Genomic DNA, 23,695 nt, shown 5'->3' on the forward strand with positions numbered 1-23,695 from the left:
AAGTACGACGCAATAGCGAGCGCGATTTGCCGTTGGCCCGAACCGATTCGTGGCCACAATTCAAATACGATTTTTTAAACTTGATAGAACCTATTTGCCTGACCTATTGTAAATTCATACAACAGGTTGCCAAGCCACGGACCGAAAGAATGGTAGCCAGAGACTCGAACTTGCGATGTGTCTCGAAAAGAACGACTCATTACACACATTAAGCGCATTATAAAACGTACATTTATTTAAAATTACAACTATAAAATTACAAAACAAGATCAGAATCCTCGTACTCGGTTCCTCACGTTTCGTACTTCTGCGAGACGTTCCAGAGCAAACACTCGAGAAACATTAACCCGGAGCGGTTGAGGTCACCAACGATCGGGTGTTGATCATGGACGATCGTGTCCGGTGGTAGTAAGTGGAATGCTTCCGGAAACGGACGTTTGAAGCTTACACCCAACGCAGCGATACCCGTCAGTGAGGTGAAGTGCACCAGAACCATATTCGATTCGACGAAGCCTTCTTCATCCGTCCGCTGGAACCATTTCTTCACACAGAATCGTTCCAGTTTCCTAGGTACCGGTCGAGAACAAGAAAGCAAAACAGGTCGAGTTAACGCATTGTGTAGATAGGAAAAAACGGTTCTTAACCGCCCGGTTTTCTCTTACACATCGTACGATAGTATCGCATTGGTGGTTTCTACGATGGTGAGCAATCGATTGACGGTGTCAAACACGCGCTCCAATAAGTCGTTAAAGTGCCGCCACAGGCCCATCAGCGAACCGGCCGTTCGGTACGTGCTGCGGAGTGTCTGTTCTGTGGTTTGCATGGTCAGCTGAATAAAGTGGATGTGCGCCAGCAGCAAATTCGGCGAGTGGACGTACTCCCGAAGGCACTCCTCCACCTGGATGCGTTCGATACGTTGATCCTGTGCATCCTCCTGGTTACGGCCCAGCTGTCGCAGTCGCTCCTGTCGCACCGACTCTGGCTCGAACAGTATCGTGATTATGACACTCCGGAGTGTTCGATGGCGTAGCACAAGGTGATCGAGTATCATCTCCTCTGAGTGATCCAACTTCCAGTGAGTTTCAGTGGCCAGTTTGTTAGCGATCAGCTTGGTAAAGCGGGGCACTTCCGGCAAAGTAGCACCCGGAGAGGCTTGCTGTTGCTGCTCTGCGAGCCACCTGCGAGCAAAATGGGAAGAGCAAAACATAATGAGATCGGTGAAAAGAGGGACAAAACACTACCATCACTTACTGCCGTAAGTTTCGTATCAAAAACACGGGATCCGGAGTTTCGGGGTACATGCCGCAGAACGGTGGCCGACAAATCGTTCGAATCGGGCGTGTAGGTTTCCCAGAGGTTGACGCTTCTGGTTCGTTCTTATTCCGCGGAACCGTCGCGATGTGGTTCTGCTTGGTTTCGCTAATCTTCCAGCGCAACTCTTCCCATTTATCCTCCCACGAGTTCGTGGTCGGTGACCGTGGCAGGTTCGGCCACTTGTTGCGCCACCATTGCCACACGTCTTCGATGGCTTTCTTCTGTCGTTCAAGTTTTCGCTTCGCACGACACAGACAATCGCCTCGGACTCCGCAGCAGGGCTGCCGTGACTTCGAGGGATACTTTAGACGCAGCTTTTCAATGAACTCGTTAGCCAGGGACGATTCTAGCACACGGCCAGACACCGTCGCACGATCGTCCGTTACGACTAATGGCTCCGCGGTGGAATCATCGCTGATTGTGATGCACTCGCTAACCTCGACCACAGGGTCCTGCCCTTGCTCTAGCTGCGTCGGTACTGCGGCCACCAGTGCCGGTTCGTCCTCTTCGTCCGAGCTCGCTGGATCCAGACCGTTAAGAGTGACGTTCGCATATTCTCGATAGTAAGAAACATCTTTCAAAGGACGCTGGTTTGGGTGGGCGGCTTGGGATGACCGTTCCGAATCGGCATCGGACTGTTGCGACTCCTCGCACGCCCCGAGATGCTCGTCGGTTAGTGAAGGCAGTTTCGATTCGTCGTCGAGTAGATCTTCCTCGTCGATCACAAACACTGACGGATCGAGGATGAGCGTCTGTAACGGGGGCACGGCTTCTTCCGTTTCTTGCTTGATCAGCACCATTTCCGGTTCGGGCGGAGTCGTGCTGTTTACGATTTCTTGGCCACGATCGTGCTGCTGTGACGCTACGCTGATGGTGGCTTGTGGCGATTGAGAAACGCGCGTTTTCTTCGTCGAGGGTCCTTGTGGTGTCATTTGCTCGGCGGTTCGTCGATGCGCCAGCTGTGTGACATGCAACGGGTCCTTTTCGGAGCGTTCAACGATTGGGGACGAAACGAGCCGTGCGTGCACCCGTTTGGCAGTGTAGGTGTGCTCGAGTTGTTCCACATCGACGAACTTCATCGACTGAAGTAACTGACGCGATTTTGTGATCGCACGTGAGGTATCTTCACCGGAAACCGGGTGACCCTGATCAGCTTCGGCATCGAAGAACTCGTCGTCACTTATGGGAGGCTCAGGGGCGATCGATTTTGATTGCTTCGTAATGTTGCCCTGCGCCCTGTGGCCAACGGCATCACAAATCTCGTGCAGCTCCGGTGCCAAAGGATCAATAAGCTCACGCATACTCATCATGTGACCGGAAATATTTCCAATTTCCGACGGTTCCGTGCGTAGGTATGAGGTCGACGCCGAAATGTCGATAGGTTGGTGTGTATACGAGGCTAACCATTGCTTGTGCTGGGCCCCATCCTTCGTGATCGTCACACGTGACACGCTGTCCGACAGCGACTTGTGGGCCTTTGACCCAAAAGCGTCGGTAGAAAACATTCCGCTTGTCCAGGCACGACCAGCAGTTGCCATTGATGGTACCCGACGAATCGCACAATCTTCGGTTGTTTCTCGGACCAGCATCGGAAGAGAAAAAGATTCTTCCTTTGCTACCGCCGGTTCCTGTTCGTGTTCCTCTATTTCCATGTCCTGCGGAATCAATATGGTTTGCCGAGGGCGAGCCTTCACTTGCTGATCCTGTTCCGGTGCTTCGCTGATTTGCTGTCCTTTCGATAGTATAGTAACAGAATTGGCCATTGTTGTGTCCAATGCATCCTGCTTGGGGCACATCGTCCCACGGAGGCTTTCTGAGTTCGGGGATAATGGCTGATCTGAGGAGTCATCGAACCGGGGACCACTTCGCTCGATTCGAACAACGGACGGAGCCAACGTTTCCTCCATACATACGCTACTTTTGCGTTGTCCGACACTCGACGGTGATGGTCGCTTGCCTTCCGCCGTACTGTAGGCTAAATGATGTGCTTTCGGTAGCACGCATGTGGCCTCTTCCATTGCCACCGCTTCGTGGCCCGTTAGTTGATTATCTTCACTTATTTGGTGACGATCGGCACACGCTGTAGCCGTTTCGTCCATTTGTCCCGCCGTCTCTGTAAAGAACACCGTAGCGCGAGGCCTCGTAGATGAGTATTGACTAGCGATCGCTGCGTTTCCAATCATTCCGCGATCGTCATCATCCGTGAGTATCGAAAATCCTTCCATATCTTCCTTTGGTGTCTGTTGAACGATCATTCGCAGGACGGAACTTCGCTGTAACGATTCCGATATCGCTTCACACTTTCGGTCCTCTTTTCGCTGCGCAACGACCAAGTTTACCGGCACGGTTTGTTCCATGTCACACGGTTGGTAGATCGATTGGCGTGATCGTTGCACAGGCGCTACAACCGCAGGCCCTTTAACCGTCGTGCGAGTATTATTCTTGCTCAGATCGATCACTACCGTTGGGGACATGTTCATGGGTGAGTTTCCAACCGATGATAAACCGTTAGTTTGGAGAACCATTCTCGGATCACCGCCCCGAAGAATGTCTACCGTTGGCACATACTCCGTATCCTGCCTTGTATATTCTCGAGCCATTTTCGAAGTGACCTCCCGACCGTGCAGATTTGGATTCTGTTCGCCTTCATCACTCTCTGCCCTGCTTTCTACCTTCTCGAAAGTTGGCATGAAATTAGCGTTCTCCAAGGACACCGGCTTTGTTGAGTGTACGCCCAACGTTTCATCCATCGCAGAAATGTTAGGGGTCGTTAGGGGTCTCAAATGATAAGTATCGGCATCGATATTTGTGCGACACACTTGCTCCCTTTCTGCGCACGTTTCGTCCATTTCATCTCGACAATAGATTGTTTTTCGCGAGAATTGGGATTGTTTGTCTTCCCCGTAATGATCGACCACTTTTGTTGCGTCCATATCGATACGCTGAAAGGTCGTGCATCGAGTTCGGCTCTCAATAGGATTCGGTACCGCCGTTTCCTTCTCTCGCCCCTCTTCGTGCAAGCTGGACCTGCAACAGGTTGTGAGATCCATATGTCCGTCGCCATTCTGTTCGTTCGGTTTGGTTTCATCCATGTTTTCCCACTGGTGTAAAGTGGTCCTGAATTGTGGACCAGGTGAACGACCGGAACGTTCTTCATTAGTTTCGTTTATTATGGGAAGCCGGGCTTGGCCATCGTTGGGAGTCTCATTTTCGAGTGGTTCCTCATCCATCGCCACCGGAACACACGTTGTAGCTCGTCGCTCTCTGATCGGTCGATCACCGTCTCGTGGCGGTTCTTGCCCATGATGAACGTAGGGTTGGCTCGAGTTTTTCGCTGATTCTTGAAACGAGTCCAACGCACATGGTTCCGGATCATGTACGGTGGCACGCGTAATCTTCAGGTCCACCGTGTTTGTTTTGTTTGCTGCGTGTACGCTCAGCGGGTCGATGTTCTCACTGTAAACCACACAAGCAATCGAAGTGGCCCGAGAAATGCTTGGCTCGGAGCCATCCATGACCATGCTTTCGTTGCAAAAGATCGTTTGCCGGGACGCCGAAGGATGTATAACGTTCGAAATGGTCCCGAGAGGCTGTTGTAAGATCATTTGCTCTTCGCTTATCGTCTTTTCGTGAAAGGTGCTGTGTTTTACTTCACTCACTGTAGTTCTCTTCGTTTCACTCATCGTTACAGGCTCATGCGTTGTGACGCGCTTCCGATCGACTGTCGGGACCGCCAGCGATTCATCGATCAACGGCTGATCATACACGGTGTGACGCTTTTCGGTGGCAATCGCCAAACGACTTTCTTCCATGGGAGTGCCCTTTGGAGGAGAGTTGTGGCTCAGCTGCATCATTTCTCGGCTTAAGATTGTGGTACGGGGCTGAGAAAGTGCAGCGAGAATCGCTTCATCGTCGCTGGACATGTTTGCCAGCTGGTGAACGGTTGCCCGAGATGGTCGCTTCGGTTCCACCGGTTTGATGTTTGATTGCTCCACATGTGTCACGTCCATCGGTGCAAGTGATTTGCCACGTTCATACTCAACTTGCTTCGTTTCATCCATTTCCGTTGCAGTGAGAATCGTTTCCCGGTAATCTCTCTCGGTAGACACTATTGGATCAGGTTTCAGGTTGCTTACCACATTGTAGAGTGTAGTGAGTGGAAAATTTGGGCGTAAAATTTTTGGTCGTCCAACTGCGGTCGACGGTTCCGGCGAGTTTGGTGGTAACTTCAAGCTCATCGATGAGATCCCAAAATCCATCGGTAGGCCACTACTTTTGACACTGGACCTTCTATATGTGGCCACCGATTGCTGGATGTCATCGCCGGAGATCGACAAATTGTCTAGCGTGAAATTTCCCAAAGCTGGCCGCCCTTCCAGTGGCGACGAAATGTCCATCGGTACGGGGTCGTTTAAATAGCGGCGCGCGGACGAAAGGGTTTCTTTCTGGATACTCTTCAAGGGCATGTTTGTTGTTTCGGTCTGTTCCTCTTCCATTGCACAACTTCTTCGGCTGTTAGATGGAAGGAAGGAAGGCCGGGCACGGGACAGTGCGTTTGTCGGTAGCTTCACATCCGTTACCGTTGACTCATCCAGCTCCATATTGGAAGGCACCGATAGCGTGAGGTTGGGGCAGTCTTCGAGCAGTTTTGCAACCGTGTTGGTTATTGCGACAGTGTTGTCGAAATCGGAACTGGCATCCGCTAGTGCATCGAATGAGGGGCGCAACTGTTTCATTCGAAACGCTGCCTGCGGATGCGAATTCCACGTTTCTGAAACATTGCCGAGCATGCTATGTTTGGGGCTGCAATCATCGTTCGGTTGGAAACAAGTCAGATTTGTATTATGCTCCGGTCCTTTGCCCCGCGTCTGCTGCTCGACTTGATTGACAGCTTGGGTCGGAACGTCGGCAATATTAACAATGAAATCTGCCTGCGGGTTGTAATAGATCATTTTGCGGGGAGACTTCACGGCTGCCGTTTGTGAGACGTGCATCTTCATTGGACTAACGTCGAACGCTCGGACTTCGTTCAAGGATATTGCCAACGCAGGAGGCTGCGTACACGGTGGTTCAACCATCAAGCGCTCCGTCGTGTTTAGACTTTGCGACGCACAAACGGAGTTATCGCTACGTATTCGTCGTCTTTCATCGTCCGCGATCGTGATGGAAAGGTCCCAGGTGTTGTTGGGACTCGGATATGAAATTGCGTTGTCTACGGAGGACTGCGCTAAAACGCAGGAAACGTTTTCTTTGTTTTGGGTATTTGGCCTCGATTGATCATGTCCATTGGTGAGCGTGGAGTCGTCGGTAACGATCCTTGGAGAGGTGCCATCAGTGGAAACTTCGTACGAATTTCCCCATATTGTTTCGGTATTTTCACCAACAACAAACTCCCTAAAACCAAAATCACAAACATTAGAATGCATACAGAAGCACGAGCGCGTATGTTTATCTTTTGTCACACACTTGATGGACTTTTTATGATGGAATCCAATCTTTTTAGCAGTTTTGTTAACACTCGAAGATGTAGCTGTAGGACTGCCATTTTCGTTGCTGCTTGGCCCCAAAATGGATGGTTGTTTCTTCAGAATCTGTAAGGATGGCGTGTAAGGAACGTTAGTACGTTCGCATCTTCGGTACTGACCCCTAAACACTGACCGACGATCGTTTTCCTTTCGAGCTCATATTGCTACGATACAAATTTCACCGTTGCACAATTGTCAAGTTTGTGGAATCAACGTTAAGCTACACAATAAGCTACAATAATAATACAGAAATAACAAACGAACACTTCACCAGCACACTGAGTTCGTTACGATTTTCAAGCCGTTGGCGTTTCGCGACGCGATGGAGGTGTTTTGCGATGGCGTTGGTACGATGCAGTTTGACAGTTGATGGTTGGCTTTGAATTTGATCAACCGTTTCTGAAAGAGACAGAAAATGAGTGGCACTGGAATCGTGACCAATGCGGTTTTTGTTACATTGTGTGATTAACATTGAAAACTATTTCAGCTAACATTAAAATAAAAAGAGAAAAAACATACGTTGTTATATAAATAGAAAACACACGTTTAATTTCTCTTTATCAATTGCATGTTATCAACGGATGGAGACAAATGGCAGCACTGCACCAGTTTGACAGTTATGTAACACCAACTGTCAAAACACGAACTCCGCATGCTGTAAAACTCGGTTGTAAAGGAACGATTTTGTTAGGATATCGTAGTTTTTACGATCAAAATGTTCAGCCTGAGAACAGCGTACCGTTTCGCTCACGTCGGCCAACGCAACCGGCACATTGCTACCGGTGTCGTACGGAATGTGGAGGCCGCGGTGGCTTCAGCCGGACCAGGCAAACTCACGATACCGGTACCCGAAGGAACGGAGAAGCCGGCTGATCCGAAGCTGGTGTCGATCGTTGATAGCATCGCGAAACTAAATCTGCTCGAAGTGTCCGAGTTGAGCACGCTGCTGAAGCGCAAGCTTAATCTTCCCGATACGGCCATGATGCCAGCGATGGGTTTCGGTGCCTTCGCCGGTGGTCCTGCCCCGGCCGCGGTCGACGAAGAAGAGGCCGCCCCAAAGGTTGTGAAAACCACGTTCAAAGTGAAGCTGGTAAAATTCGACGATAAGCAGAAGGTGGCGTTAATCAAAGAGGTAAAGAACCTGCTCGAGGGCATGAATTTGGTGCAGGCGAAAAAGTTTGTCGAGAGTGCGCCCACCCTCGTCAAGGAAGATATTCCCAAGGAGGAAGCAGAGAAACTGAAAGAAGCATTCACAAAGGTGGGCGCCGTCATTGAAATAGAGTAGAATGCGCGGTAGGCAAGCGGATGTAATTAGCATTTAAGATTAAGTAGTGTCGAGCGGACTAATAAAATCATCCCAATTAATTAACTGTAAAAAGTATCCAGTTGGAGTGTTCAAGTTAAAGAAAGCAATTTATTTCTCCAAACTCCGGCTTAGAGGCAGTTGGCCATCAACGGGGCCAGATTTTCGAAGTCAATCTTCTCGGTAATGTGCTTCGTTTTGATGCTGTCCTCCTGCGTGGCGATAGTCACGAAATTGCCCTCCTCCTTCCAGCCATAGCGCTTGAGCCAACCGCGGAGCACATTATCTTCCACGTTTCCGAGCAGCCGCATAAGGTAGCCACGGTCGATTGTCTGGAACGTAATGCCCACAACGTGGCATACAAACTTGCGAATTGAGTCGTAGAAGCCACTGATCTTCTGATAGTTTTCCGGGTTTTTGCCTACGCGCGACCAGAAGAGCGAAAAGTCACACTTTTCCAGAATATCGGCCAGATAGATGATCTCCTTCACCATCTCATCGTTCATCTGCGCCGGAAGCAACAAGCATTTACACAGCACAAAGTCGGTGTGCGGGAAGTTGGTGAGTGCTTTCATGAGAATGATGTACGTGATGTCCAAATTTAGCAGATGCGGGTTGAACTGGTACAGCTTCAGGCAGGCTAAATTGGCCTCCAGATCGTACTGGTTATCACGCGCCTGTTCCTCAACGTATGCCTCGATTACCTTCAGGTGCTCCGGATTGTACCTATGTACGGCAGACAGCAAGGGGCAAGGGTGAGTTGGACAGCAGCAACGTAAACAAAAGCCTTCCAGAATCGGCTTCAGGTTAGAGACGATATTTCGTCATTTCATACGCACCGTTCGATGCTTTTCAGCATCTCCTGAATCGGCATCACCTTGCCATCTTCCATTTTCACGTAATGCACCATTTTTGCAGCAGATTTTCAGGTTTTTAGTCGAAGAATCACACGGCAAACAGTGCCACCGGACAGCGTGAAACAACGCGAAAGGCTTTGACGTTTCGTGGGGAAACTGACAACGGCACAGTGCGCCCCCTCGATGTCACTTTGTGAATTAAAAGTTTGAGAATTTTCAAAGTTCGTTTCGCTTCCCGGAAAATATTAATTGACTGCGTAGTTTGAATTCTGTATTGTGTTTCAAAGCCGATTACAATCACTATCAGAAATGCATTTAGATGACCACATAAATACCGACAACAAAAAACTAGTTTCATGCGGTAGTATGACAGTTCGAGTTGAGCTGTCAACGGAACAGTGATGTTGTAATGTTCGCGGCCGGTTTCCCGAAACGTTGTTCCATGATTTTACGTAAACAAGAAAAAGAAATTCTTCGGCGAGTGTGGCGCAGTAAGTGAATCGTGAATTTTACACCCCGTCAGCTTGTAATATAGTTGCCTGTGTGGTATGCCGGTAGTGCGGTTGAAGACGACATGCGAAAATTGAATGAATAAGCTGAAAGCTAAATAAAAGACACCACAATGGCTGTGTCGTTCTGTGGAAAACGTTTGCTGCTTACACGAACTAATTTGTTCGCCAACTCCCGGCGACACGGATACATCGTGCTGTAAGTGTCCAAAAATGCTCACAGGTGCCTCATAATTTATGTGAGTTTACGTCTTGTGACTCTCTCTCTCCGTTTGTTATTTTGCAGCGTTCCGGAGATCGGCGAAGATCTGCCAGAAAAGAATCCTCTTTCGAGCGCCAACGGTTTACCGGAATTTAACAATGCGACCATCGAGAAATGTGTCGCAGCAATCGGTCAGCAGGCTATCGCGGCCGAGAAAAGTGTCAAAACGCTCGAAGATCGTCTCGGTTCACCCGGACCGCCACTGGAGGACGTGATAAAAGATGTCATACTACCGCTGGAAGCGACCGGAGCCCCGCTAGAGACCACTTGGGGCATTGCGAAGACGCTCTACCTCGGCAGCAGCTCTCGGCTTCCGACCAAAAGCTACATGACGATACACGAGCGTGCCCGGAGCGCACGGCGTGCCAAGTTCAACAGTGTTCCCATCTACACCACACTGAAGGGCGCCCTCGAAGCTGGAACCCAATCCGCTCACGGGAAGGACACGACAGACCCACTGGCGATCGGTGAGGAGCACCGATTGCTTCAGAAGTACGTTCTCGAGGCCAAACTAAGCGGTATTGAAGTGGACGGCTCGTCGAAAGCTGAACTGAACGAAATTCTTGAAAAACTGTCCCAGGAGCGGAACAAATTACAGAACAAGCGGGATGTGGCGGTGAAAAAGTTCCAACAGGTCATCAGTGACCCGGCAATGATGAAGGAATTCCCACCGACGGTCCTCCAGTCATTGGCGACCGACCCTAGTCAGGCGCTAAAAGGTCCGTGGAAAATTACGCTTCAGCCCCCGGTTGTGGCCAGCTTTCTCGAGCACTGTCCCGATCGAACACACCGCTGGAACCTCTGGCAGGCGGATACGCGCAAATGTTCTATCCACACGGACAAATCGCTCGAGAACAGTTCGCATCTTGAGGCGATCCGCTCGCTCCGGAAGCGCCAGGCGAAGCTGCTCGGCTACGAAAGCTACGTACACATGTCGATGGAAACAAAAATGGCCGGCACGGTCGGTGCAGTAAGCAACGCGTTGGACGAACTACTGCGTTACGCTCGTCCCGCAGCCGAACAGGAGCTCGGTGCGCTGCAGCGTTTTGCGGGAGAAAATGGCTTTCGCGGGCCACTCGATATCTACGATGTGCCGTACTGGAAGCGGCGTCATCTGGCCACGATCCACCAGTACGATCCGGAAGCACTGAAGGACTACTTTCCACTTCCGACCGTGCTCAGCGGAATGTTCCGGCTGGCGGAACAACTGTTCGGCATCAGGATCGTCGAACGGGAGGGCGTTGATGTGTGGCATGAGGATGTCCACTTCTATGACGTGTTTGATGCCCGCCTGGAAGGGCCGCCTTGTCAGTCGGAACCGATCGCTGGGTTCTATACGGACTTTTACTCCCGCGAGAATGAGAAACTTTCGATAGCCGGCAACGCAGGCTGGATGGTGGGCATCGTTAACCGGAGCGTTGCGGCCAATGCACGTCCCCTGGCGGCACTGATTTGTAACTTCGCCGCTCCATTGTACGGCAAACCGTCGCTACTGACGCCCGAGGATTTGCACACGCTGTTCAATCGGTTCGGCCGTGGATTACAGCATTTGCTCACCGAGTGCCGGTACAGCGATGTGGCCGGGCTTTCGAACATCGAGTGGGACGCGGTGGAGGTGTCGGGGCACGTGTTTACGCACCTCTTGCACGATGTCGACACGATCCGCACCATCTCGTCGCACTACACCAACGGGAATGCGCTTCCGGAACCGTGCATCGAAGCGATTCAACGTCGCCGGACGCACCTGGCCGGATATCGGTTGTGTCGGGAGCTGTACCATTCGCAGCTCGATCTGCAGCTACACCTAACGAGCGACTATTGGCTCGATGTCGTGCGTAACCTCTACCCGCGGTATCACACGTTTGAGTTGGATCGCAAGGATGCGCATCCATGTTCGTTGTTACCGATCTTCTCCGGCGACTGGGGAGCGGCCTATTACAGTCACACCTGGTCGAAGATGATAGCGGCCGACGTGTACAGTGCGTTCGCCGAAGCGAAAGAACCGACACTGCGCCAGGAAGTGGGCCGACGGTTCCGGGAAACGTTTCTAGCGCTCGGTGGCGGTTGCCATCCGGCGGAGGTGTTTCGACGGTTCCGTGGACGCGATCCGTGCCCGACCGCACTGCTCAAAACGCTTGGCATTTACAAACCGCTGCACGGCCCGGCTACCGGCCACTCGAAAGCGCCTAAAGATGAGCAGCACTCCCAGCAATAGGTCCCGTACCTTTAGAGTCCTAATAGTTTAGAAGAAGGTACAGTAGAACAGTTTATCACAAAACAACTATTCATTATCCGCCGAAAGCCTAGCGGAAGACGATAAGCGGCAATAAAAATTTTCCCTGTTCCATGAATTGTCAACCGTGGTTCTAGCTTAACGTAGCGTAACAATCACGATCTTGCCAGTTTTAATCGCTTATCTTGAAACGGTGGACAAAGTCACTGGTTTGATGGAACGAACGCTTCATAGAAGCAGCGGTATCGAGTAAATTATTATAATATGTCAGGGTGCCGGCGGTCGAATCCTGATAAGGTGTTCTCCTCTTGGCGCAGTAATGTTGCCATGGGAATTGCGCGCGTCACACCGAACGCTTTTTACATTCTTTTACACTTCTTCCGTTTAGTAGTGCAATTGAAACAAAGCAGGCATCGCTTTCTTCAGCCGATTGAACCACAGTTGGCCAGAGTCTGCGACTGATGCGCCAATGGCGCTTTGATGCTACTGACAGGAATCTATTTTTTACCTCCGCACCTCACATCATCTGTTGCATCAGCATTGATGTTGTGCACGAATTAATTCGAAATGCCGCGCCCGTCAGACATGTCTGACGCTTCCAGTCCAGCAGCGTGTGTTGCAGGGCCACCTCTGACGGTTCTGTTATTAATTCACCTGAAAATAATTGCACAATGAATCGCGCACTGAGCAGCGTAGTCGATGAACCGTGAAATAGCTACCTGCGCAACAATTATCAATTCCTGTCCCGAACGATCCGGGGTTGTCCGGGAACGTTCTGGTGTAGATTGCAAATTTCGCTGGACTATAAATCCTTTTCCAATTTGCGCGCCTACAGCGCGATGGTCTCTCGCTTTTTATCGAGACAAATATACTTAGCGTAGAGCAGCGTAGCGTAGAGCATCCCAAATCGAGTAGCCTACTGCTTGGCTCAGTGCACCAAATTTAAAGCATTAATGCTGAATTGCTGACTCATCGAACAGAGGTTCCACTGGCGGCGCTTGCCAGCTGCAGCATATAATTGGCCGCGAGCACCGATGCCGATTGACTGTGCTGATTAAAACAGCAACAAGCTTATGCTCCTCTCGGCCGACGGGTGTCGATTTCTCTCCATTATCGCACCCGATAAGCGGTGGGCTTTGTCAGGTCAGGCTGTGTCGCAGCGGTCCCTGTTTATTAATTCATAAATACAAATTAGATTAATTAATGCATAAATCTAGCGGAGGAGCGCTCCGGAAGGGGGATTTAGCTCTGGGCTCATGGGTGGATGGTATCGGCATCGGTTGTTTATCGGTCGGTCGGTGATTGGAGAGTAATCGATTCGGTGGCGCTGATGATACCGGGCAACCGATAGGCGATGCAAATTATGTAGAATAATTGAAGAGAATTGTTCTCGGTCACAGCTTCGACATGACATGCTGATTTGATATATTGTTGGTGCTGCAATAAGTGCAAGCCGATCGCTCATACGGTGGGTGCCGGAGGAGGTCCGAAGCTTCAAGTACTAGGCGCCTCCACCATGCAGAAGTTCGTTACCGAAATTCGTGCTCCAAACCTTACAGACCTTTGCTTGCCACATTCGTAGCAGAGTTTAGTTACATAATTGTCAGAAGTCACCCTTCTGCGGGCTGCTGATAACTTTACACACGATTACGTTTCACTTCCGGCACAAACTGGACCCTTTTTTGAATATCAGCCACCGGACTCTGTCAGAAATGGCCTTTCACCACCGTTAAATAACCCTTTCAGCATGAGCGAGTCACACGAGCTTCAACAATGGTTGACTGAACACAGGATTGTCGGTGCTGGCCCGTTCCGTCGTGTTTGGCTTGTTCCGTTTCCGGTATCCATTTGGTTTAATTTCCTGCTTCTAACGGCTTCGAGTCGCTCACTTGAAAGTGGCCACCGAGCCACCGGGCCAAACGTGGCTGTGGCTTATGAAACCATCTAGACGCGGTCAGCAGCCAGGGCCACACAAACAATCCCGAGTTCTCGAACCGTTAGAGACCATGCACAAAAGTTACGACGACCTGGAAATTACGTTCCCAAACGGTTTCGGTGTTTGTTCCCGAATAGTTTTGATATGTATTCTTTTTCTTGTAACTTTCTTCTTGAGAAATACCATCTAATATTTGCTAGTCCATCCTGCTTCCGACTGAGAGTACTTTGTGGCTTTATCCACTCACTTCATTGATGGTTTAAAAACTAAACCTTTTCTTATGGATAAAATACACGAACAGTCGTAAACAAATCGAATGCCTGCAGCAAATGTTTGCGATCGGTCCACTTGAATGTTTTCAATCACTTCTTTTATCGTGCGTCTAAAAATATCAAAGAATCGAATCCTGTCTTGAGATCAAAGGCCACATTCTTCAGTAGTTTTGCGTTCCTGTTCCGCCTTTCTGTTTTGCTGGCGCTGGCTGGCGCCTCGGAAATAGGAACGGTCGAAGAAGGAACGAGACCGCGCGGCTACGCAATAAGATGCATCCGTGCAACATCCGGTTTAGAAATGAGAATTACAATAAAATTCTGTTTAATTACAATTGTTTTTTCCCAAATAGCCAGCAAGACAGCAGGCAACTGTTGTTAACCGGCTACTTGCCAGCTAAGACTCTCCATTCAAAATAGTTTCTCCGTACAAGCCACAGGAACGGTTCCCTTTCGCAAACCGTTTTTCTTGTAACCTTTCCCGTCTACATATCGCGGTGGCAGAATCGGAAACGATTCGTTTGATGTGCTGTCGAGTGCTCTCGAGCGATGCGAAGGACTTTTGCGTTCTGTCGGCAAAAGATTAAAGGCGACCGGGATGGCAACATAAAACGTTCTACGGTATTTCCAATGTCGGGCCGGGGTCAGGGTTTAAAAGTTGTTTCAATGCACGCCACTGTTACTACTACTTTTGTCATCGTACACTTGGCAAACGGCAATAAAATCTCGCATTTTATTGCCAGCTTCCAGCGTGTCCCACCTATCCCCGGTGGCCCGGCATCAAACGTACCGTACAAGCAAACAGAGCGGGCTTTTCCTAGGGAGTTGGAAGTCGGTCCAGGAATTGATTTCTGCCGCTGCCCGCCGAAGACCGCTGTCTAACATGTAGGGCAACCACCGAGTCCGAGCCGACCGCCGGGGTAACATCCGAACCAGAGTCGCCTTTGGTTTACGTTTGATTTTACTGCCACACTGCAACCAGGAACGGGGCCGAAGCAGGCGGAACAGGATGCCAGCTCGGAAGGGTAGCACCGATGCACCGACACTGGAAGGCATCGATATGCAATGTGCAATTTTATGTGCCGTTGGCGCCGGGGCCAGGACTCGATGTGCGGGCCCCGATTGTATTTGTCAATTGTGTGCCATTGTTTACGGTCAATAAATTGTCCACTCCCAATCCCCAAGAGCACAATGGCGGCCGTCCCCGGCTCGGTTGCATTTTTGTTGCAGTGTCCGTAAAAGAGTGGGGGTCTTACATTTTACGACAGAGAATGTAAATTGTGCAATAAGATGGCACATGCGATACCCTAAGCCACAGAGACTGGGCCTGAAGCACTTAGCAATACTTGTACGGCGCATTATGCGCCATGTTAACGATAAAGAAAACAATGTGGTTCTGTTCGATTGCGATTGTGGTTTTCGATGCCAAGGAGCACCATTCAACCGAAAGCGCTTTACGACCGGTGCAGGAATCTTGGAAGCCTTCTCTGGATTTCTTGTGGGTCTGTTGAATCTTTCTCTAACTACTAAACTAATGAGTTCCTGTCCCGTCTTACTGGTCTTCCTGGAAATATAAAAATAGGGTTAGAGCTTTATGAGGCAAACCCGAAAGGTCACGCAATTTGTTGGGACGGTCAGTAACAACACAAAGTGATGAGAAAAGTGAAGACTGTGAGTAAATTCGCTTCCCACGCGTATCAACTTCACTGTGTGGGGGCGTGAAAAATGGACAACCCCCGCACTTGGAAGGGACGCAGGACGCAGTTAATCGTCGGCCACGAAGATCGTTCCTAAAAACACTTCATATCTTACGACCGCAATCTTCTCACCGACGGCGACGACGGCGGGCGCACGGACACGGGATTGGTAATTAAGCGGCGTGGCCGATGCCATAACATTTTCAATTAAACCAACATAAAGTGAGCATTGTAAAAATAATCATTAGCTTTTACGACCCCCGGGGAACTCCGGGATCCGGGCAGTTCCTATCAGGCGCGTCCGATCCAATATGCGCCCGGGGGCCGTTCCGGAACCAGACTCGGTTGTCTCGGTGGTGGTTGTCAAGAAGTTGGCAGAAAAACGAACATTTTTCTTCCACACGCGCTGCGCTGTCACCCGACCCCCCGGGGGGGTTATTTGGCCAAGAAAGATTAATAACAAGCTGCTGGCTGCCGTGGCGAAGATTGCGGTTTGGCCCGTGCCGTCGTGGCCGGACTCGAGCCCGGGACTAGTGTCACTAGTGAACCACTGGTGAAGAAAGGATCGAAGACCGATGCCGGGTGATTATCATTTCGAACAGCCCGATATCTGATGACGGTCAGCAGTGAAGAGGGGACAGATTGAGGCAACGGCAATAAAAACTACAAATTCCTTTTATTTTAATTCCTGTCAACACAAAATGGTGTCGATTGTTTTTTTTATTATTACAAAACAAATATAAAAATGCGAGACGAGTGGCCCTAAGCCAGTTCCTTCTGACAATTGGACAGTTCCGGTTGGCAATTTTCCACCGGCACCTGGCAGAGCCGATCTCACGTCCGTCGTAAGCCGGGCCCCGACCGGATAAAATTGCTGACCTCCAAAAACTATTTTCGATATCCGATCGTCCTTTGCCGGACTTTCAGGCCCTTTGCCCTTTTTGATAATTTCGATCTTACGAGGTGGTGTCACAATTCACTTCACATCATTCGGTTGGACCCGCTGACCAGCCGGCCCAGGGCGGAATCATAAATTAAGCTCTCCGCGACCTGGACCGGCGCGTCTCCAGTTGAATTATGGGACATTCCGGAGCTCATAAATTGCCGCCGACGGTCCCCCCCACCCAGCGAGCGCCAGGTGCCGGGTGGCGGGTCACGTCCTCGTTATCACGGCCCAGCGTCCTTTCTGTCGGTGCGAAGCATCTTAACTCGCTCCTTGTCAACTCGGTAATCATCTTGCTCAGCCCCCGTCCTCTCGGCCTGTTCCTGAGGTCCGGCGGCAAGCGTTTATTTATACAAAATCGTTTCCTATTTGCGCCCCACTTCCGGTCCGAGGCCGCGCGGGTCTAGAATAATCGAAATTTATTTCCATCATAGCTGTCAACCGAGTGCCGGACGAAAAGATTTATGCATCCCGTTTAAACCGAAAAGGGGTCGGTGAGCGGGCGAAAGTGGCCACTAGAACGGACCGTGCCGTGCCGGGACACGATTTCTGTGAAGCAACCCAGGTCCCAGGTTCGCTGGTCAGCCCCGAGTGTTTCCCTGCATTTTTTCCGACCGAATGGCGTTTCCCGTTCCCGAGCGCCACGTTACGTTTGAATGGATATTATTTTGGATTTGAATTGTTTTTATTTCGCCGTCGACGTTGGCCAGCTTCCGTGGCCCCTCTTTGCCAGTTTGGATCCCCCCTCCCCCCTTTTCGTCTGCAAAAATCGTTGCAATCCTTTAATCCGATTTGTTGGCGATAATACCGGGCCCCGTGAGTCCACCAGCTTGCTTTGAAACGCGGGACCGGGTACCGGAAATCGGTGTGTACGTTCCGGTGCCAGATGAACCGATAAATGACCGACCGATGCAAAACTGGTCCGGCCACCACGATCGCAACTGATCGCGGCGCCAGAAGGGCGTTCCCTGCTCGGTTGTTTGTGGCGACATATCGCCGGCCGAGAATTGGCGCTTCCGTACACGCTTTACGGATGAATTATGTGGCCGTACACGCGTGCGGGACGAGCGAAAAAATAAATACGGGGACGGGACCTAAGGCGGGCAGTTCTACTTAAGTCCGGCTGGGTTTCGTGGTTTTGTTTTTCCTCGCACGACAATGTATTTACCGGTCCGCTTGGACACGCGAATTTAGTCGGAACGTTTAGCCGATCGATGCGCTTTCCGGTTTCCGCACTTCGGTGTTTCCGGAACACGCTTCGCGATGTGGGCAAACAACGAGCTGCCGTCGCTCTGCAACTAATGCCGGTGGTTTGCCCGCCACGAGTTGAGTTTCGGGATTAGTGGACCTCTCGTTGGGACTCAGTTAGAATTGATTCAAACGATCAACTGAAAAATGTTTACACACCGCACGGTTAAAGAAGCGGCAGTTTTGAGATAACAGACTTATAAAGTTAGTGAATCCTTCCGTCAGAGCATTAAGGTTACGGTGCGACTGTAAGGCGGTCGTCCTTCGACCATTCCAATAATGCAAAACATACTTTCATTATTCATTTATTCATTCGAAGCGTCCTTTCGAATCTCAGTGGGTTCGTCCGACAGCGACAGGGTACGATAGGCAGTGGCATCAGGGCAGGACGGTAGAAACACGTGTGCGAAAAATGCCCAACCCCGGAGAGTCCCCGGATGCCGGCTGGCCCGTGGCTGGCACGTGTTCCGGATTGTGGAATTCGTGGTGAGGATTTTCATTTGCACAATTGTTCAAACAGCAGCACAAATCAAATCAATTAAAGGCCAATTATTGTCGCTCTCGCCACAGGCCCGACGCCCCGGGCAGTGCGTAGCATGCCGGCCTTTCCGGCAGCATTCTTCCGGGGTTTCGGGCGAAAAATCGATGCACTGGGGTGTCCTTTTTACGATCGCTGATGAAGAGCGTTTCAGCTCTGCGCGTTGTCCTCTGTGGCACCCCCCAATCTCGTGAACATCATCATCATCACCGTCGTCATCATGTGTCGGTATTTTATGAGCACGACGATGTGATTTATGCTTTCCGATCCTTGCGGCAGGGGACATCCTGGCAACGGTTCGCGTGGCGTCGCGTGGAAACAATTGGGGGTTTGATTAAAATCCCTTTTCACGACGCCCAAACACGGCGGCGGCGTGGAATTAGGAAAACATGTTCCAGTTGATTTTATATTCCACTCTCAGAGACAGGGCTCACCCAGGGAAAATGCCCGAACCCGCATTATTGACCATCAATCAACCCCAGGACCGTGGGTCGCGTCGTCAGTCGAGGTGACAAACCGGAAATCGGGCGGGCAGAAGCATATTGGATTTTCCGTTTCCCAGGATGGATCCAGGATGGATTAACGTGCCTAGAAACCCGGCAGGATGTGCGATATAACTCGTGCGGCGAACGCTGGGTACCTGGGCTGGGAAAATCCAATTCGATGCAAATTCAATAGCATTCGCACCAAAAACAATAAAATCCGTCCGAGAGTGAGCGAAAAAAGCTATCCGCATTTTAAATCGCTGCCCCCGGAATCAAAGCTGATTATAATAGTCGCCAACGGTTTGAAGTTGCGCCCAGGGGCACCCCTCCGAGGGGGGGGGGTTCTATTTTGGTACATTAAATATTTAACAGATTCCCTCATAAATTTTAAGCACCTCTCCAAACACACACACATCTCGAAATCAGTTTTTGGGGTGCTCAGATATTCACACTGGGGAAAAAAAACGATCGGGAGTGCATCCGCTATCGAATCGTGCCGGATCGGCGCAGGGCCGTATGTGTTCCGGTGGAATCGTTTATTTTAAACGATGCGGGTCCGCCGCAACCGTGTTGGGAAATGGTGTTTTAAAAAAGCAATAGCAGAGCATCAAAATTCATCCGTGATGGAGCGTGATGGCTCCGATCCGAAGTTATTTGATTTCCTAGCCCAAGCTTTCGCCCGATTTCTACCGTCAGGTTTCGACGGCGGCAGCGCAATGTTGTGGTTTTTAGTGCCGGGCGTTTGGTTGGAGTGTTTATTTCGCAGGATATGTCGCTACCGGAAACTGAAATCAGCGGACGTATGTGTGGCCGTAAATATTTATTAGAGAGCTTTTATAGGGTCCCGGAGAATGTGTTGTGCATTTTTGCTCACTTCGAAGAGTCCTCATTTCACGCGCAATCGCGCTGCGTAATTTGATGGCGCAGAATGTTGGCGAAATTGCAAAGCGATCGCAAGATCGTGATGCTTCAATTACCCTCGCTTCGAGTCGCTTTAAAATCGCGCCTGTTCCAATGTCAACCTTTTGAGTAGTAATTTAATATTTTGTTTTTATTCCTCATTTGGCCATGGGCCCATTACGACCTGCTTTCGGAGGCGAGCTGATAAGAATTATGGTGCCGGGCGTGTCACCGGGCGGGCACGTATTTTGGGTTGCAATAAACTTATTTCATGAAAGCCATCACAAGCTGTAGCGAAAGTCGGTTGGAGCACTTTAAAAATTATAAAAAATGCACCACCGATTCAACCAGAGTACCAAGTAACCAAAAGTACTCTAGCTGATTTCGAAACCGGGTCAATTGATTCAATGTAAATAAACCAATAACCACAAAAAGGGAACAAGCTTCTCCCGCACAAAAAACGCCACTTCATTAACTTGCGCACGAAAAGTCGCAGCTTCGAAATTACTTTCGAAACACTTAAATACTTAATGCCAATTGACAGCAGCACCGGGCACCGTAAATCGGATGCTTCCGATTATGCCAATCGCCCGAAGCGTGAACAGAGGCAGCCCGGCAGAGGGACACAAAATGTAAAAAAGCACACGCGCACATTAATGTTTGAGCATTCGCCCCCGAAACCGAAAAAAGCCCTCCAAAAGTTTGCAAAAACCAAAAAAAAAAAATAACAGATCACCACACACTCGGCGCTACTCTCCGATGGGGCGGCGGTTGAATAATTTAGTCGGCCTTAATGGCCATAAAGTAATGCCGCGAAAATCCGCTGATCGCTTAATTGTGTAATGCGGATTCGCAGCTTTCCGGGGCACATTCGGGCAGGGCCCTCCCCGTGGCAGCGGTGCGTTTGGGAAGGTAGAAATTATTCAGCAGAAGCTGGAAAACCCCCGGACTGACACTGGGAAGTGGAAAATCATGCGAGGAAAAAAAGCACAACCCGGATTGAAATGTATGGGTTTGGATATAAAAAAGAACACAGAGCAACGCAGCGCCAGCGTGTAATTGTAATGCATTCATCTTGGAAGAGATTTTTTTCTGCATTCTGCTGATGTTTAAATTTAATGTTTCATCGAGCGCTGAAGTGAATTTTGTTTGGGAAACACTCGCAGGCTTTGACTTTCAACAGAGTGGGCCATGCCGTTTGGCGCACTCGGTTACACTTTGGTGTGCATATTTGACTTTTCACTGATACTGTGATAAAATGGCGTCCTTTTCCTAAATAAAACCAGCAAATAAAAGGCAATCCGTAACGCAGTGAATTGCTGGTAAAACTTATTATTTTCAATCATGTGTAGAGCAAAGCAAATAGCAAGCAAGTGCACTGGGCTTCGACATTCAAATGATGGACCTAAAATGCGTTTGAAGCATTCGATATGTTCAGCATTCGGTTCGGTTCGGAGCGGTTCGCCATCTTACGTTTCAAAAAGTTTTTAACAAACTTATCGTTCCAAGTTTCTTTCGTTCGATTGGCGTCTTCGGCGACTCGTTCCGAACGGGGTCTAACAACGTAGTCCTTCATCGATACCATCGGCACACGTGTCCTGAGACAGTTGTCCTTCGTAGCAGCGAGAGAACTCTTTTGCTGACCGTCCATACCAAAGGGTAAGAAACTTCGCACGGGTTCCTTCGGTTTGGCTATCGGCCTCTGCTGGACACTTTGCATCGCCCGTTCGAGGTCAATCTGCGAGCGTTCGGCGCACGAAATGTCGGCATAGTCGGTCGGTATCTTGAACACTTCGCGTGCCCACCTCGCTGTGAGCGCCTTAGCCAGTTTACGATTTTTTGACGTTTCTTCTTGGTTTCTGGCCAACTCGAAGATTCGCTGCCCTAGACCCGAGCCCTTCAGGTGGGCCGAGCGAATGCTGCTGTACTCGAAATATAGCAGGTTCAGTATCTCCTGCCGTATCTGCAGTAGTGGTAGATCGCCATCGTGAGACGGGGCTAGCCAAAGGGCCAGAACACGGAGCAGGCCGTGCTCGAGAAAGATGGTGCGTCCGTTCGGCTTCTTGAGCTTCTCCATGGCGTTGTTAAGGAGGCGAATCTTATTCGTGGCCAGTTGGCCAGCAAGTCGTAGCTGATGGTCACACGAAGCGGCATACTTCATTTTTCCAAGCAGTTCGATGGCGGCCTCATCGCTTGGGATTTCGTCAACCGCGTGGCTCCGGGCGGATCTCGGTCGTTCCAGCTTTTGCCGAGCGCGCATCATATCGAAGTCTGAAACGAATCGGTGTTTTTCGGAACCGCTTTCTTCGGTAGAAACAAACGAATGAGGAATTGTGTTTTTTCGATAAAAAAAGGGATTAAAAAATTAAAAGAGAACAATGTACCTTTCGGTATATTGAAACGCTATTCCTCCGAAGAGCCACTTTTCAAATGCACGCCCACTACAAGACTGCGAGATGCGAGAAGTAACCGAATATTTGCGGCAGCGTAGAAAACGGCTGCTAGATGTCGTTAATTTCCGTAACGAGATAAAAAATAACCGCTTCTAATGTTTGCTAAATTTTGGATATGTTTTGTTTTCCTAATTGAAAAGGGAAATCAAAATCAAATAATTACATTTGATTCGTAACTTTGATAAAAAGCCAAAATTATGATTGTCAAATTTCACGATATTTTTGGAGGTAAGGTAAGAGAAAATTAATTCATCTGGCAACACTGCCAGCAGTTGCGAAAAAGAACATAAACGGTCGAAAAGAGCGGTACGCAACAGAAAGTGTGCAATGATTTTTTTCTGCAAAACGGTAATCGGTTCTATTTAAGAGTTGAACATATTATATGATGTTCCTTAAAATGCTACACAATCGGTTCCTTTTCAGCATTTACAGGTGGTACATAAAGAAAGGATCCTTAAAGGGCGCGCATGGAAAATGAAATGGAATATGTTTCTGATTTGGTTGCAGACGACGGACTACGCATTCATTTGCATCCGATATGATGCAACCAGCAACCTGAGGTGAGCATCCGGACGCTTGGCAATGTCGATGAAGCCAAACGAAACCAAAGGTAGCATAATTGAATGGCCAGTGTTCGGTATTTATGTGGGCTCTCGAGTGCAGGACCTCGTCTATCGAGTGCTTCCGATCCGATCAAAGCCAAACGGCACCGTCGTGTTCGCCGCCCGGTCAATTATTTTTCCCACCGTTGGCTCCGGACAGTTCCGGTTCTGTCGGTGGTTCTTTCTTCAATGGGATTCTTGAGTTTAATTTCATTTTCATTCAACAATTCGTGTGCCTCGGTCTGTAACGGTAGCCGTTTTGGAGTGTCCCAAGCTAGGTCTTCGATTTATCGGCCTCCAATGCCGGGCCAATTACCGGCTCGTTTCTAATCCGGAATCGGCAGCGAACGTGTTGCAGCCGATAAACCCGACTACCGCTTCCATCGTTTGCACTCTCCTGGCTGGGCTAATCGGCCGGTACCCAGGCCGTGGCTTGCATTTTGTTACGTTCGTTAGCACATACTGAGGCGCGTCCTGGAAGCCCGATGCCGGAGGGTGCTCTTCCGAAGAAATGATCCCACTCGAAATTGCGTGTGCATAATTTATCATCGGGGGCAGGGAAAACAAAGGCTTCGGCCAACCTCAAACAAACGGAAATCTGGAGTGCCGGAGTCGCTTTCG

The 23,695-nt window shown here is 49.8% G+C and overlaps 5 protein-coding genes across 5 annotated transcripts; 2 read left to right on the top strand and 3 right to left on the bottom strand.

Annotated features, from left to right (window-relative positions):
- Positions 1 to 292: 292 nt before the first annotated feature.
- On the bottom strand, positions 293 to 6,999 carry LOC131213797 (uncharacterized). Its single transcript, XM_058207967.1, has 6 exons — positions 6,973 to 6,999; positions 6,781 to 6,905; positions 4,595 to 6,708; positions 1,252 to 3,427; positions 663 to 1,178; positions 293 to 566 (listed from the first exon to the last, which is right to left on the bottom strand). The coding sequence occupies exons 1-6, from the start codon at positions 6,997 to 6,999 to the stop codon at positions 293 to 295; spliced, it is 5,232 nt and encodes a 1,743-aa protein (XP_058063950.1).
- A 474-nt stretch (positions 7,000 to 7,473) lies between these two features.
- Positions 7,474 to 8,214, top strand: LOC131216418 (uncharacterized). The gene has a single exon (XM_058210908.1). The coding sequence runs from the start codon at positions 7,555 to 7,557 to the stop codon at positions 8,122 to 8,124; it is 570 nt and encodes a 189-aa protein (XP_058066891.1). The 5' UTR covers positions 7,474 to 7,554; the 3' UTR covers positions 8,125 to 8,214.
- Positions 8,215 to 8,232: 18 nt separating this feature from the next.
- LOC131216429 (eukaryotic translation initiation factor 3 subunit K) lies at positions 8,233 to 9,121 on the bottom strand. The gene is made up of 2 exons (XM_058210920.1): positions 8,982 to 9,121; positions 8,233 to 8,868 (listed from the first exon to the last, which is right to left on the bottom strand). Exons 1-2 carry the CDS (start codon positions 9,050 to 9,052, stop codon positions 8,274 to 8,276), a joined length of 666 nt encoding a protein of 221 aa, XP_058066903.1. The 5' UTR covers positions 9,053 to 9,121; the 3' UTR covers positions 8,233 to 8,273.
- Positions 9,122 to 9,450: 329 nt separating this feature from the next.
- LOC131205606 (uncharacterized) lies at positions 9,451 to 12,109 on the top strand. Its single transcript, XM_058197774.1, has 2 exons — positions 9,451 to 9,707; positions 9,795 to 12,109. The coding sequence occupies exons 1-2, from the start codon at positions 9,622 to 9,624 to the stop codon at positions 11,983 to 11,985; spliced, it is 2,277 nt and encodes a 758-aa protein (XP_058053757.1). The 5' UTR covers positions 9,451 to 9,621; the 3' UTR covers positions 11,986 to 12,109.
- A 9,315-nt stretch (positions 12,110 to 21,424) lies between these two features.
- LOC131214184 (IWS1-like protein) lies at positions 21,425 to 22,180 on the bottom strand. The gene has a single exon (XM_058208599.1). It carries the CDS (start codon positions 22,178 to 22,180, stop codon positions 21,425 to 21,427), a length of 756 nt encoding a protein of 251 aa, XP_058064582.1.
- Between the last annotated feature and the right edge of the window lie 1,515 nt (positions 22,181 to 23,695).

This window comes from Anopheles bellator, chromosome 1 (genome assembly GCF_943735745.2).
Source record: "Anopheles bellator chromosome 1, idAnoBellAS_SP24_06.2, whole genome shotgun sequence".
Lineage (NCBI taxonomy): Eukaryota > Metazoa > Arthropoda > Insecta > Diptera > Culicidae > Anopheles > Anopheles bellator.